Below are 16,715 nucleotides of genomic sequence, written 5' to 3' on the forward strand. Positions count from 1 at the left end.
TTGACAGACCCCATCCTTCAGTCTTGCAGCCTGCACTTTCTATCCTCGTTTCTCCCCCATTTGAGATATTTTCATTTCCTTCAACATACTCTTGCAGTTTCCTGTGATTTGTGAAATCAACATCCTAGGGTCTTTGGACAGCATTGTGTGAAACGTGACAGGAAGTGCCACGTGCGTTGGCCTCTGTCCCGGCTGAAACATCAGGGGCACAGGCTTTGAAAGGCCAGGAAGGTACAATCTCCTACTCAGCTTTGAATGAATCGGGTTCCTCTGTGATAAGGAAATCCCCACATTGAAAATGCATTTCCCCCCTTACTTTTCCCCTAAGAAATCATTGTAAGAGCTGTACAACAACATCAGAATTTTATGTGCCTTATTAAACAACAACAACCCTTTTAGTCAGTAATTAATCACTTAGCAACACAACAAATTAGAGACAGAATATTTTAAGTCTTCTTTCCAATACGACACTCACCAAAAAAGCTTCATTGAAATTGTACTTAAAATAAAGCACTTACGTGCCCCAATGCACTTTCATGGAACAGGTTTTCTGCATTACACCAAACCCCTGCATTTCTTCAGTGTCATCAAAGTAGGAATTGACGACTCCTAGCCCTTCTCGTTCAGTAAATAAGTCAATGTGACTAACTCTGTAATCCTGAAAAATAAAAAATACATGTACATACATAATAATTACACCATGAATGTAACTGTACCGTAAGCCCATTTTCCCCAAAGAATTAAAATAAGCTTTAAATATACACATACCTTTCACAGAGCACCTGCCATTTTATCCCTTTCCTGTTTTCACCCATGACTTAATAATAGGTGGTCTTTTGGGGCGAACACATTGCTTTTATCATATATCCGAGTTTTAAATTCAAGCAAAGATCATCAGAAATATATTTAACTAGAGTTTTGGACATATTTATTTCTCTCATCCTCACTGGAAAACTGCTGGCTTTTCTTGGTGACAGCAGTTTTAGTTTAGTTTAGTTTCTTTTTGTTTTGTTAATCCTCACCAGAGGATATGTTTGCCATTTATTTTAAAAAAGAGTGGAAGGGAGGGAGAGAAACAGAGAGGGAGAAACATCGATATGAGAGAGGCACATCGATCAGTTGCCTTCCACATGCCCCCGTCAAGGCCAGGGATTGAGAGTGCAACCAAGGTATGTGCCCTTGACCGGAATTGAACCCACCACCCTTCAGTCCGAAGGCCAAAGTTCTAGCCACTGACCCAAACCAGCTAGGGCAGGAGTTTTAGTTTCCTTGCTCTGATGTGACCACCCAACTCCAGAGAATCAGGTCTACGGAGTGGTTGTGCCAGGAGTCTTCCCCCAGTGTTGTTCTGTGCCCTTCCATCCCCCATTGGAAACGCTCCTTGACTGACCAAACTCCTATGATGCTGGTCTTGTTTGCGTACTGCAAAGGCACAGTTATGGTGATTCATAAATCTCTGCACTTTGATCACTGTTCCGTGCCCTGAATGTCCACAGCCCATCAAACACTCTTCAAAAGGCCTCTCCTGGATGAGTGCCTAAGTGCTAACCAAATCTCTCTTAATATTTGATTGCTTAGCGAGGTGAACCGATGTACAGAAGTGCCGGGAGCCGAAACAATAACACTTGGGTTAGTTCAGGGGAGGCTCTTTCAAACATTAACAGAAGAAACAAATTTAATGACTAAAAAGGTGATTCCCTTGAATATTTGCTGGGACTTATGTTTGTGTTTCAAAAAACCAGTTTGTGTTTAAACAAACTGCAATAATAATAATGATGATTCATGATATATCAGGAGCTATAAAAGTTTTCCTACCCTTTAACATGACACCCTTTGTAAAAATTTACCCCAGGGAAATAAAGCAGAAATGTATAAATTACTATGTGCACAAAAATGTTCATGCAGCGTTATTTAAAATAGTAAAAAACTAGAAACAACCTGAAGCTCCACAGAGCGTAGAAAGAAAAAATAAATGATGGTACATCACTTCCATGAAAACCCCAAAGGATGTGGACATGAAAAGCATCAACTTCATCAAGTCTGCTGTTATCAGGCAATGTCCCTTCCCACACCTTCTTGAATGCACCTGAATCTCCACCCCACCAGATTCTGACACCTCCCTCAGCTGCAAATCAGTGAGAGATGTTACCAATGGGAGTGTGATTTTCAGAAAAATTGTATGGAAAGAGAAAACGGACTGGGAACTAAAGTGTTAAGTGAAAAAAAGGAAAAGAGCATTGTGCCCATATTATGATAGCAACCACATTAGAATATCAGCCGAGAAAAATTCATGCTGGTGGGATTTGGATGATTATTTTAAAACACTACTGTATTACCAATATTCTTTCAGCCATAAATAAAAACTGCAAATAAATTATTCCACTATGCCATTTTTAAATGGGACTCCTCATGTCTTTCTTAAGCTTTATCACATTATGCACTTATATAAAAAGTCTTACTCATTCTTAGTCGTTCTCATTTTAGAACATTCATTTTCTCCCTATTGCACCCCAACACCCATCTCTATTACAAACACAGTTTTAATTTTCCATTTGGAAAGTACCATTAATTACCTTTTTAAAAGGTAAAAAGGGTAAAGAATCATCAAATCTCAACAGCCACAAGAAAGATGCTGCTACAAAAAGGAACCAAGGAAATTTTACCCAATCAATAATGTAGCCTCAAAGACTTATTTTTTTAAAACCCCAGAGCCGAACTATCAACTGAGTTATTTATTTTTCCCAAATAGAACTTTTCTAAGCCACTCAAAGTAATCAGAACTCACACAGCAACCAAAAAACAAAACACACACACACACACACACACACACAAAAGCCCCACAAAACTAAATAAAAGAAAAATCTGTTCATTCGTAACTTATCAAAACCAGGTTATTATATAAAATACACTTGGAAAAGGGATGGGGAGGCCAGGTATAAAAAAAATTAACCTTCAAGGTTTATTGTGAAAAAGGTGACTAACCAATGTTTCTTTTCTAATTCATCTTTTAAAATCATTATTTTGACATTATTTTATTTCTTCTTTCCATTTTACAAAATTTCTTCGGGTGAAACTGGTTAACAAAATTATACAGGTTTCAGGTGCACAATTCTACAACACATCATCTGTACTCTGTACTGTACCACCCTAAGTCTCCGTCCATCACCATTTATCCACCCTTTACCCTCCTTCACCCCTCACCAGTCCCCCCCCCACCAACAGCTGTCAGTCTGCTCTCTATCTATGACTCTGTCTCTATTATGCTTGTTAGCTCATTTTGTTCATTAGATTCTACATATGAGAGAAATCATATGATACTTGCCTTTTACTTTATGCTAAGTGAAATACCCAGTCTTTTCTAATTCATTTAAAATGTACAAATACTTATAAAAAGTATATCCATAAACACCAATCAAATATTTTTCCCAACCACTTATTCCATAAAATGAACTTTTCTCTCAAAGTAAGACTCATCCCTGGCATTCAATAAGTATTTGCTGAATGAACAAATAGATTCTGGTTTTCCCATAACCTACCTGGACCACATCGTTGATTGAACCAATCACCACAGGTTTAGCAGACTCTTCCTCCTCTTTTCTTTCCAAAATATCATCTATACCCCAGAGACCAGCAAGTTCCAATTCTCCTTCTTCTAAGGGGATGGAGTGCCCTTCAAAATTTGGTTTCTCGTACAAAATCCAACTACGAATAAAACACAGCAAAACTATTAGCCAGGCCTGGCGAGAGAGGTTTAGGTTACTCAACTACTCTGGGTAAAAGCCACCATATACAAAACACATTATGGCCAGTTCTCTATCAGTGATTGCAGTTGGCCCGTTCCTGTGTGGAATGGACGCTCAGGCTGCTGACTGTGAGGACAGCCCCACAGTGTGGAGCTGCTGTGCGGGTGCTGACCACACGAAGCGGAATTCGCCTCAGCAGGGTTAGTGCCTGCCGAGACCTCCCTTCCCATATGCTGCTTGTGAGGTTTCTCGGATCCCGCGCTGATGTCTGAGGCTGGCCCCTGGGTGGGTCCCTGGCGCAGGCCAATGTCGGGCCCTGTCTGTGCCTGACCCTCGGCAGCCTGTGCGGAACCGTCTCCGGTGGCTTCTGCTGTAAATCCCCGATTAAAGACTCCTCTTCAGCCAGCCTTCAGTTGTTATTCAGGATGATTCTCCTTTAATTTAGTTGCAGTTCCAGTGTGGTCATGGGAGGAGGTGAGTGTAGCTTCCACCTACTCTGCCACCACCTTGAAACCCCTTCTCACTGTGAAAATGTATTAACCCTCCCTAACCCCAAAATTCACTAAAATTTAGCTTCTGATAATTCAAGAATTATATCAGGACCTTAGAGGACATTCCACTATCAATATTAATGTCCTAGAGATACTAATGTTCTATAGAATTGCCAGTTAGTGGAGACTTAAAAAATGGATATATTGATACAAAGAACTACAGATGTTAATAAAAAGCATTTAAAAAAAATACCCTTCACAACAATATCCAAACACTGAAGAAATACTTCACTTCAGTACAGGTGTGGTTGACAATTGTGCATATGAAAAAATAATAAAGTCATAATACAAACATAAATTGTATTTTACTCACAACTGTAAACCTACTTTTGCCCACCCGTATTATGCTTTCAAGAAGAGGGAAGCCAACAAAAATTGCAAAAAAATTCAGAACTCTTTTATTAAAAACAAAATTGTTATACAAAAATGTTAATGTTATTTTCAGTCTTCAAATTTAAAAACAAAAGCTAATTATATTTTCTAATGAATATGTTGAATATATAAAAAAATATAGTAAAATATCTAAAACTTTATGGGAAAGATGCTGCATATTTAATCAAATGGAGACCAAAAGAAAAGCTTACTAATTTTTTAAACCACAAATGTCAAGAGCCCTATCTCTTTATTTCAAACAAGTTTACAGATAGGTACCAAAGAGAAGTATTCATGCCTCATAAGTAATTTTTTTAAATCCATTTCTTAATTCAACTTCCTTTGTATGTTCTAGAAGCAATTAAACTGGTAAAAGAATTTTTTCACCAGCTTCTTTACCACCTGTTATCAAAAAGTTGGAAAATAACTTCTAACTTCATCCTTCACTGAACTATTGTATAAAATGTTAGCAAAATGTCTCTCCTTATGGAATTTAAAAAACTCTACCAACATAACCAGTATAATTCTTATCAACCTCACTGAAAGTTCATAAGCCAAATAAATGTATATCATGGTCTCCAATGTCCATTAGTCCAAACCAATGTTATGTACATGGGGATACATGGGAAAGAAACTTAAATGCTACACTTTCCTGATTTTTCTAACAAAAATATGTTTCATTCCTGTAATCAGAAACATGATTAAAAACCATATTTATTTGTTATGAATTCCGTTTAATATTCACTGGGACTGGTACTGTCTGCCTTTACATTGCTAACGGCATAATTTTAAGTAAGGACTGAGGGCCGAAGAGGTAATGAAAAATGTAAAATGTAAGCCCTAGCGCCAGGAAGTCGAAGAGCCAGTCTTACCAGCCTCTAACAACTTTCACAAGCACCACCGGCGAGAGGCTCCAGGAGCTACAGTCCTCGGTGTCACTGAAGACTTCAATGCACGCCTCGGAGACCTCCGGCTCACTGTAGATCACCACCTACGCGAGAGTGGGAGTGGTTGCACTTCTTACTGTATGTTATCAGACAAGAATAAAAGCCAGACTAGAGACAGAAAATAATCTTACCTTTCCAGGTCGGGGATTGATTTTATTTTGGACACTTCCTTTAAGCGTCTGTAATCAGATGAACAAAAACACAACAAATTATTAAACTTTGCATACCAGTCCTCATTTCTCCTCCCATGATCCGTTGAGTATGATCATATTCACCTCACAATCTGCCAATGTTGAAACAAGTCTCCCTTGATCTAAGTTATAGTAAAAGGCGAAAGATTTATGCGATCTGAAGAGAAACCAGAGTATAGATCTAAGTTATAGTAAAAGTCTCTTTGAGTCTATACTATTAAGAGCTTCCCATGCCCAAGTGAAGTCGCCGTTTCGATTTCTCTTCACTTGCTAATAAATGCCTAGGCTATTTTCACCAATCTAGAAAATTTAGGCCTCAAGAGTCAGACCTATGTTTTATATGAATTTACAGAATAAGAACTCAGCAGATTACAATTCAAAATATCTTGGTATAATCTCAGATAAAGAAAGAGAAAGTATAATATATTAATCATTTATCTAGAATGAGCTGAACCAATTTTATGTGTTCATATATACCTTATCTGAATCTATACAGTTTTTTCATAGTAATATCTACCATCACATAACAACTACTAGTCTAAATAGAAACATGTTGATGAAGCCCTGTCCGTTGTGGTGCAGTCGATTAGAGTGTCATCTTGTACTCCAAAAGGTGGCGGGTGCCATTCCCAGGCAGGGTACATACCCAGGTTGCAGGTTTGATCCCAGGTAGGGGCGTGTATGGGAGGCAACTAATCAATGTTTCTCATATTGATGTTTCTCTCTCTCTCTCTCTCTCTCTCTCTCTCTCTCTCTCTCTCTCCCCCCTTCTCTCTGAAATCAATAAAAAAAAAAAAACACAAACAACAACATGCTTATGGATTACTTCACAATGTACCTTGTACATAGTATTTAATTACTCCCTTTTTGATAGATAAAATAAGAAGACCAGTAAAACCAGAAATGCATAACACAATAAAAATAATAATTATACATGTAAAAAAAAGATAAAACATGGACTACTTTCAATGCTGACCAGGATACCTACTCTAAGGACTGCCTTTGATCTGATCACTCTTGCATCATCCCGGAGTAGAACATGCCCAAGAGACCAGAGGAAGGTCTCAGGAAGGCATTATTAGAAGTCAAAATGGCATTGACTTATTTATATATAAATATGTATAAATATTTATATATAAAAAAGCTGAAGAAAAAGCCTAAAAATTAAGACAAAATTCAGGTAACACATAGAAGATAGAATAGTTACATATAATCAATAAAGCCCCAAAGCTAAAGAAAAACAGAGGGGGGTATACAGAACTTTGTTTATTCTTTTTACCCCATTTTGGCTGTTTTTCAAGAGATTCCTCAGGGAAACTGTATATTCTGTTGTCAGACTCACCAGACTGTTGTCAAATAAGAGAAGTGATCCAAGAATGATGAAAAAGAGAGAATAAGGCTGTCATGAACAGGAAGTAGACCAGTGGAAATTTTGTGATTCAGAGAAATACTTAAACATTTTATAATTTCTCTGAGTTATAAATTAAGTGCTCATATGCAGTAGTGGTTCCCAACGAGAGGTCCAGGGATTCCTGGAGGGCTCGCAAGGTACTTTCAGCGAGTCCACAAGATCAAAACTATTTTCATAGGAAGAAGAGGCAATTTACTTTTTTTACTCTCTTCACCTCATAGGATACAATGGCATTCCCCTGAGCGTCCATGACATCATTGCCATGATGGCTAATGAAATGTACACCTGTGTGTTCTTGTGCTTTTTTACTTTTGTTAGTGTTAATGTCTAACATAATAAATTCTGAGAAGTAAAACCCATGTGAACAAACGCTCTTTGGAGTCCTCAATAATTTTTAAATATAAAAGCATCCTAAGACCCAAAGTTTGAAAACTTTTGAAAAGAGGGATCTGTACCTTGCCGGAAACCCAACTATATATATAAATTTTTTAAATATCTTTTTATTGATTTTGAAGAAGAAGGGAGAGGATGGAGAGAGAGATAGAAACATCAATGATGAGAGAGAATCATTGATTGGCTGCCTCCTGCACCCCCCACACAGGGGATCGAGCCCACAACCTGGGCATGTGACCTGACCAGGAATCGAACCGTGACCTCCTGGTTCATAGGTTGAGGCTCAACCACTGAGCCACACTGGCAGGGCCCAACTACATTTTTTTAAAGAGCTTCCAGAATTACATTCTAAGATAGGCTTGCAGTAAAAGCCAATACAACAAGCTGAAACACGTGGCAGTGCCTCAGACATGAGGGAGGGTGCCAGGTATTTTCTGCTTGGATAAACTGTTTCAGATGATGGTCTACACTTGACAGATGGCCTGGCTCATAGGGTGGGCAACAGGAATACAGAGGTGCATTCATGTTTCTGGGCTAACAGAGCTGACCTCTAAACCTTATATTCTGTTTTCCTCTTTCATTGTCTTCCCTCAACTTGAATATCAAGCTTGGTAACAGCAAGGCACAAATTCACATCAAAAATTGGATTAAGAAAACATCAGCAGTCAGACAGGAGAAGATGGAGAAGTCATAATTGTTGCTCAAAATCATATTTTGCTGCCCTCTCTACAATATTCAAGGAAAGAGTCAATGTAGCCCCAAATTTTTTACTCCTCAAAGCCTTTGTGGGGAAAAACACTCTCCTGATGAAAAGTAATTCCAAATAAAGAGAAAATACTTTCTCAAATGCATAGCAGACATCTTTATTGCTACTTATGGGAAGAAAGAGTGAACCTCACAGCACAAGAGAAGGGATTAGGAATAAGGGTAGCTGCTTCACAAATCTTCAAAATTCTAACTATAGTACTGAGCATTTTTAGGCAAAACTAAGTAAGAAAAAAAAAACCTTATCTTTGTCTGAACTCTCAAGGTATTTTACCTATACCTTTCCTGATACAGCATATAAATTCACAAGTACCTTAAAATATCAGTAACTTGTTTTCCCTGCTAGACTACAAATACCTTGAGAGCAGAATCTTAGTCATCTTTTTCTTGGACCCTAGCAGTCCCTTGTACCTAGGTTTCCAAATATGCGCTCAAGAAATTAAAAAATGATTGTGTACAGCATAACCATTTCTAAAAGAATAACATGAATTGCTCATTGTCCCTCTCTCCTCTCACTTTATAAGTACCCCAAATAAGAAACCATGTGTTGCTACTTACTGTTGGATCTGATAACGGCATTCCAGAAAAAGAAATGTTTGGGTCAAACCGTCTGGATTTGAAAAGACCCGTGAAGTCTGTGTCACTGTTCCCATAGCTCGGCAAGTTCGATGTAAGAGCACTTTCGACGTGATTAACCTTTTCCACATCATCGCTGTTCTTTGGTTTTGAAAATTCAGACAATTTCGTTTCTGGCAGGTGTAGGTTGCTTCGTGAATCCAGATCTTTTTTGCTTTCCTCTTTTGGCAGGTATTTTTCCATGTAGCTTGGACTTTTCAAGCCCGAATGAGATGTGTTTGATGAGTCGAAATTGAAGACCTTTAAGAAGTTGTTGGGCTGAAGATTTGGCTGTTCTTTTTCTGAAGAGCAGGGTGGGGCCCCCTCAGCCACAGGCTGTGACACAGGAGACCGAGAAAGAGAAGTGTTCTGAGAAGAGCTGAAAGTTGTGGTCATAGCATTGACTGACGTGACGGAGGGAGAAAAGATTTTGTCTTGTGGTAAAGAAGACAACATGCTTGAGAAAAGGGCACTTTTTTCTAGCCTAGATCTCTTCACTCCACCATTTGTGACCTCCCTGTTCTCCTTGTCGCTCACTTCTGGGTTCGTCGGAGGTCCATCTTTCCCGTTCATGTGCGCGTGCAAGGACTTGAAGAGGATACTCTTTTCGGTGGACATGCGTTTGGACCTCGGTGCGGACTTCGGGTCCACGTTCTGCATCAGCTGTAAAGCCGGTGACATTTCTGGCTGGCTTCCCTTTTTCTTTCCCAAACCAAAGGTAAATAGGTTGGGATCAAGCACCTTTTCTAAGTGGTCCTCATGAATAGGAGGCATGACAAAGTGAGGGGTAGGAGAGTTTGGCACCCTGGCTTTCTTCTTCTTCTGAGGCACACACACAGTGCTGTCCATCTTTTTGATAATTTCCGTGAATTTTTCCATATCAGAAGAAGAGTCAAGTACACTATCATCACTACCACCAGAGACATTCAAACGACTGGCAGGGCTGTCCTGGCCGTTCACAACACTTTGATCTGGCCTCTGAGGCGTTTCTAAATGGTTTCTGCCACCAGGGGAGTGCGTGAGGCTGGACTCAGCCACCAGGAGTGCTCTGTCGCCCTCACTCTGAGCCTGGACAGGCAGAGTTTTCTCTGATTCTAGCGGCATGACTTGTGGGCCAGATTTTGCTGCATGTTCCTCTTTGCAATGAATGTGTTTGGGTGATGTGCTCTTATTGCCCGGTACTTCCTCTTTCTGGGGAGCACAACTTGCAACGGAAACCACTTCAAGTTCATTATTGTGACAACTTGGCAACTGCACTTCTCTCACTTCGGAGCTATCTGAGATGATCTGGGAGCTTACATCCTGGGTGCTGTCCACGGGAAGGACGAAGGACCTGACCTGGACCAGGACCTTGGATGGACTCTCAGTTCCCACAACTTCTGAGCTGTGCTCTGTGGACAAGGGAAGGCTGACTTCTCCTCCTCCTCCTTCTTCCCTTCTTCCTCCAAGTTTGGAGGGGGGCATTTTCTCATGATCCAGATGAGACACAGGCAAGATACATCCACTGTGGTTTTCGGATACTTTTAGATCAGCGCACGGAAAGCTGCTCATGGGAGCTTCAGCACACGCGTCTTTGGGCACATCCACAGGAATGGGTGCAGGCCGTGAATGAGGCTGATTAGATGACTCAGCTGGGGGCTGTGAGTCAGAAAAGGTGTCCTGTGGTTTTGGTGTGGCTGTTGGTGAGTCTCTGGTATCAAGAATGGAGGGAATGTTTTGTGAAGTCTCAGTCCTACTTTCAAGTACGAGTCTTTTGCTGTCAGCAGCCTTTGAGCCGTCCTCTCCTAAGACTTTGTGGTCCTTGACAGGAATCAGAGCAGTAGCCACTGGTTCAGAAGGGCAGCCAGCATCTACTTGGTCACCATGCTCAAGCCGAGGACCAAGAGCTTGATCCTCGGTGGGCTCCCCTTCCATTCCTCTTCCTCCGGGACCCCCGGTTGCTGGGAGAATCTCCTCTTCAGAGAGAATAACTTTGGTTTCTGCAGAGGTTTCCTTCACCAGAACACCATTGTGGTGACTACCTGGCATTACTTTCTTTTCAGGTTGCTCCATTTCCTTGGGTTTTTTGGCTAAATTCAGCTTCGCCCTCCCGACAAATGTTTTATTAGAGGCAAGGGTGTTCCTTGTGCCTCGAATGTCAGCGTGTCTTGGGCTACTGTTTGCCCGTTTGTTTTCAAATAAGGAGATTTTGGTGGCAGTGTTTCCTTTATGAACTGGCTGGCTAAATGGACTATGCTCATTTCCCAAACTGTCAAGATTCTTAGGAGATTTAAGATTTAGTTCCACATTTTTAGGCTTGGCAGGGCTGCAAGAAAAAAGCAATATGATACAGTTATGACCTAGTTTTAAGAAGTGAACATATCAATTTATTATCCTATATAATAAAAGGCTAAAATGCAAATTGTCCCTTCAACCGGGAGTTTGACCAAGGGGGCGGAGGCAGCTGGCCAACTGCCCACGCCCCTCCTGGCCCTCCTCTCTCCCCCCGCCACTGCCCCAATTGGCCTGATGGGGCGGGCCAGACCCCACCCATGCATGAATTCGTGCACTGGGCCTTTAGTAAAACTATAAAAAGCCAACATTTTTCTGGTATGTAACTTAAAAAAAAAGAAACAGTTTTTAAACAATCCTAAATATGCTATCAATTATTTTTAATCAATGTTTTGCTTCAGTGTGAGGGGTAAGAAAATTATATAACTAAGAAAGAAAGTCTAGAGGTGGGAGGTTAGCAAGTTTATTGAGTACCTGGTACGTACATACAGTGCTTGGCACTACAGTTATGATGTCTTAGGGCCTCAAGAACATTAGAACAAATTTAAATATTTAATGCACTCCCATATTTTAAATACATAAATGATTTCTCTAAACATCAACTGTGTAATTTTTATTTCATCATAATTTTTTATATTATCCTAAAAAACTAAGTTATAAAAAATATTTATCTATTATTTACCTCTTTGGATATTTTATTTCCACTATCCTTCCCCCCATACAGTTTTTATCTGATTATATAAGTATGCACACCACATAAAATTTGGAAAATATAAAATATCACTCATAATCCTACCATTCAGATATATCTGTTAATATTTTAGAATATGTTCAGTCTTTTTATATGTGGTTAAATAGTTTTAATAGAATTAAGATTATTCTCTTCATAGAGTTTGGTATCTTGTTTTTAAAAATAATATTACTTAACTTTATATTTAACATTTTTAACGTTTCAAGTTACCAAAATTTTTATTTGAAAAGTTTTATGAGCGTCTGCTTAAGAGCCCATCATATGGATATACCATAAGTACCTATCAATTAGTCAATTGTTGGCTTTGTCACCATTTCTTGAGCAAAGTGGGTCTCCCCCCTCAGTCTCCTCTCTTGGGTGTAATTATCCCCCTAATGGAAATCATAAATCTTTGAATGTGTACACTTTTTTCTTTTTGTCCTTAGCTGGCTCTGGTCCTGGCTCTTAGGCTAATTATCTATGTGTACTTGGTCAAGTTACTTTTACTCTCCGAACTCTACCTTCTCTATCTGTAAACAAAAACTAGATAGTTTAGAACAGAGTTGGTTCCCCCATCCCCCCACCCCTTCAAGGAGTTCTCTTCAAAGGGCTGCAGTTGAGAACAGTAGAGACTGAGGGATGGGCCTGTTGGCCAGCCACCGTCCTTTCAATCAGAATCACTCTACTTATCTGTTTTATATATCACTTTCATATAAACTTTCCTAGAAGAATGGACTCCAAAGCTAAAAAACCAAACAAAACCAAAAATGTCTAAACTAGTGGTCTAGTGGTTTATAAAATGGAAGAGATAATGACCACCAACATTCGCTGATTGCCAAGCCCTGGAGAAACACTCTCAACGGCTTGCCTAAGGGACAATGTTATCCATTCTCCTTCAAGATGAGGAAGTTGAAGCTTAGAGAAGGCAAGTAATTTGCCTGAGGTCACACAGCTAGTAAGTGGCAGTGCCATGATTTGAAGCCAGTTGTTCTGGTTTCAGCTGCCATGCTCTCAACCACGCTACTGCTCTGCTTCCCCAGAAAGGGTCGGACAAGACTCGCCTCAATGACCTCCTTAGGGTCCAAGGAGTCAATGACTTATCTCTGTAAGATAAAGTAATCACACTTTATGAGGCCACCTCGATGAGAACACAAAGTGGAGAAGCACTGAAATCTCCCACTGTCTCCCCATTGGACTCACTGCTCTTCAGGAAGGTTGGTCCTGAGGAGCCTTTTGAAGGAACGGAAGATATGACTTTGGGTGAGACACCTTATCCTTGTGGATAAGATGAGAAGACTTGAGAAGTCTTTTCCAAATGCAGCATTAAGAATTTATGTTTTCATTTTTTAAAAATGTTATTTAAATACTAAATTTGATATATCCTCATTAATTTCTCCCCGGCTGCTTTTCCCCAAATCTCCATTAGATATTTAGGCTTCCACACTGTGGGCCCGTATCTTAAATTTAAAAGCATATTAACTTATCAGCACTTCCTTAAAGATAAATTCTAAAACGAGTAAGATGATTAGAAATAGAAAGTTTCCAATAGAAAGCTATCATGAGGGATGTTCATATACCAGGGACTATACATTTAAAAATTCTCACTAATCATCTCTAAGAACAGTCAAACATCAAAGTGTATCTTATGAATGTAAATGGAAAATGCTACAAGTTAGCCAACAAGCTAACTTAAGAACAGGAAACATCTGCACATTAAAGATTTACACCAAGATCAAAATACATTTTTACAACCAGACTTTCTGTGTTATTAACTTCTGCTACCAAGAGTCACTGCAATTAACCTAGCTCAAAGTGATTAAAAGACTCCTATAATTCATGTTGTAATGCCTTCATTACAATGTGAGGAGAAAATAATGGAGTCTAAAAAGCTATGGCTATAATACAAGAGGAAAATTCTCCTTATTTTAACTACACCATTTTAAGAATCTCAACATTTAATACTTGGTAGAGAACAGATCATTTTTCTCATAACTTCAAGAAACATACTGCTTCATAGTTATTTATTTATAATCCTCACCTGAGGATATTTTCCCACTGATTTTTAGAGAGAGTGGAGGGAAAGGGGAGAGACACACAGAGAGCAACATCAATGTGAGAGAGACACATCAATTGGTTGCCTCCCACATGAGCCCCAACTAGGGAAGGGGGTCAAGCCTGCAACTGAGTTACGTGCCCTGAACTGGAATTGAACCCAGGACCCTTCAATCTGCTGGCCAACGCTCTATCCACTGAGCCAAACCAACTAGGGCCATAGTCATTGTTTTGGAGGGAATATAGTTTTAATTCTAAAACTTCAGATTCAAATTGTTGTTTTCTAAATAATCTGAGTTGCCTGGCCAGTGCTGCTCAGTGGTTGAATGTAAACCTATGAACCAGGAGGTCACAGTTTGATTCCAGCCCAGGCTGCTGGTTCAGTCCCCAGTAGGGGGCATGCAGGAGGCAGCTGATCAATGATTTTCTCTTTTAAGTTTCTATCTCTCCCTCTCCCTTCTTCTCTGAAATAATATGTATGTATATATAAATATGTGTGTGTGTATATACACATATATCCTATATAATAAAGAGCTAATATGCTAATTAGACCAAATAGCAGAATGACCTTCCGGGCAACCTTCTGATCAACCTTCCAGACGAAGCCGGGTCTGCGAGGGCCGGCCGAGGCTTCGAGGGGCTGCAAGGTCCAGCTGCGGCAGCAGGGGCCCTTGCATGAATTTCATGCATTGGGCCTCTAGTGTATATATAAATAAAATAATCTGAGTTAACGTATTTTCTTGAAAGGCAATCAAAGGGAAGTTAAAGGGTTTGAAACACCCCATCAGTCACAGAGAAAAACTAGAAATCATTATTAATTTTCCATTTCAATAGTTTGCCAATTCACCAAGTTGAGGCCCTTGTGGAAAACAAAATTAAATAAACAGTGTCTGGCAAAGGAAAACTTTTAGGTAGAAAGTAATTAGTATTGAGAAAAAGACACTTGGTTTAGTTCTATTTCAGACAACAGCACTGGAAGAGTTTCATTGTAAGATCCGCTTGCCGGGTTTGTTTACCCTGCTCCTGAACAGTGTAACATTTCTGGTTCTTCCACTGGTGTATTCCCACTGGCAGACAGGGGAGCTGAAGCGTCCTCACCAGGTACACTGCCTCTTTTCTCTGAGGCTCACACTAGGAGGTCTGAATGTTGGCACACTGGCCTTCTACAAATAATGGGCATCATTCACTCAGGTTATTTCTCCACCGCTGCTGTTACAGAATAAATAGCTGACTATATCAAAGGTCTCCAGGTTCGAAGCTGGTGAGGAGGCTCAACTTATTCATTAAGCAGACTTTCCTTACCAAACAGACCTCCTACTCTAAAGCTTACTTATCCAAGAAGTCAAGTAGAATGGTCTATTTTAGTTTAAGAATGACAATGTTGTGAAAATACCTCTTTTAAAACATGTGTGAATGCAGGAAAAATGTAAGCAGTTTAGATAAACACTCATTATTCACATGTGCTGACTGGGAGATGGAGGAGAGTGTGGGAAGGGGGAGGATCTTAAGAGTTTTATATTACCCTCCCTATCCTGTCCACTCATACCACTTACATTATCATCAAGGCACAAGTCCTCCCAAAACACACACACACACACACACACACACACACACACACACACAAACCAACACCAATAGTGATTTTCTCCTTTCTTTTGAACATCCCCAACTTTTACAGATGGTAACACCCATTGGCAGTTTCATCAGAAATCACTTCATATTGTTATTTGATTTGTCAGCATCTTGTGTTCCAGACTGGGCCATAATTTTTTCAAGGGCAAAATACTGACTCATAGTTGTGGGTTCTCCTGCCCCTCCCCCACCCCATAGCTCATAGCACAATGCCATGCACAGAAGGTAGTCAATAAATATTAGAAAAATCAATCAACTTAACAGCAAATAGTCGGTTGTTGAGCCTGATTCTTCTGTGTCTTTTCATTTAGCAAACAGTCTCCCAGTAAGACCACTGACCTTTCTTAAAAGTTTCTACGACTGCTATTAAACTCACTCATGTCAAAGCTCCTGGGACATACTGAACATATTAGTGTTTGCTCCATGTTTTGAAAATCACTGCATATGTGTTTTAAGAATGTTCTGCCCAAGAATACCAGTGCACATTTTGAATAAAGAATAACATTCGCTTATGTCAAGCCATACAGTCTTCTATCACTTATGAGCCTCAAGAGATACCTCATTTTTACATTCATTTAATTAAAACTGGAATTAACAGCTGACCATACTCCCGAATGCGTCGTCTTAAACCTGAACTGTGTGAAATAGCTCTTCACGACCTTAATTTCAACACAAGAGAAAATTCAGCGCACAGATGTTCTTCCACTAACACCGACCGGCCACCAGCACGTGCCTCTCCGCCCGGGCCAACTCCCAGCCAGTTCCGCGGTTACTTACAGGGTCACTTTAGTGGTCACCGTCGACCTGCCCGCCCCGAAATGGTTCCTGGGCTTCAAGCTCTCGGCGTCAGGGCCTCCAGAAGATCTGCCCAGCTCTTTGCTCCGACTTCCCTCTCCCCGGCCGTCGAAGTGGTTGGGGAGCGGCCCCCTCTTGTGCTCCGGCTTGATCTCCGGCAGCAGCGAGCTGCTCCGGACGGTGAGCTCGCGGGGGATGACTCGGGGCGCCTCCTCCCCGTTCTCCCCCGCGGCAGCCTTGGCAGCGG

The 16,715-nt window shown here is 40.3% G+C and overlaps 1 protein-coding gene across 1 annotated transcript in view; it reads right to left on the minus strand.

Moving 5' to 3' along the window:
* AIM1 (absent in melanoma 1) overlaps positions 1–16,715 on the minus strand; it is a 48,786-nt gene that overhangs the window by 31,554 nt on the left and 517 nt on the right. The window contains 6 exon segments of the mRNA XM_006777212.2: positions 519–658; positions 3,537–3,702; positions 5,539–5,657; positions 5,745–5,792; positions 8,932–11,293; positions 16,451–16,715. The exon segment at positions 16,451–16,715 is cut by the window's right edge and continues 16 nt beyond it. Of these exon segments, the coding sequence (XP_006777275.2) occupies positions 519–658; positions 3,537–3,702; positions 5,539–5,657; positions 5,745–5,792; positions 8,932–11,293; positions 16,451–16,715 (3,100 nt within the window).

This window comes from Myotis davidii, unplaced genomic scaffold (assembly GCF_000327345.1).
Source record: "Myotis davidii unplaced genomic scaffold, ASM32734v1 scaffold68, whole genome shotgun sequence".
NCBI lineage: Eukaryota > Metazoa > Chordata > Mammalia > Chiroptera > Vespertilionidae > Myotis > Myotis davidii.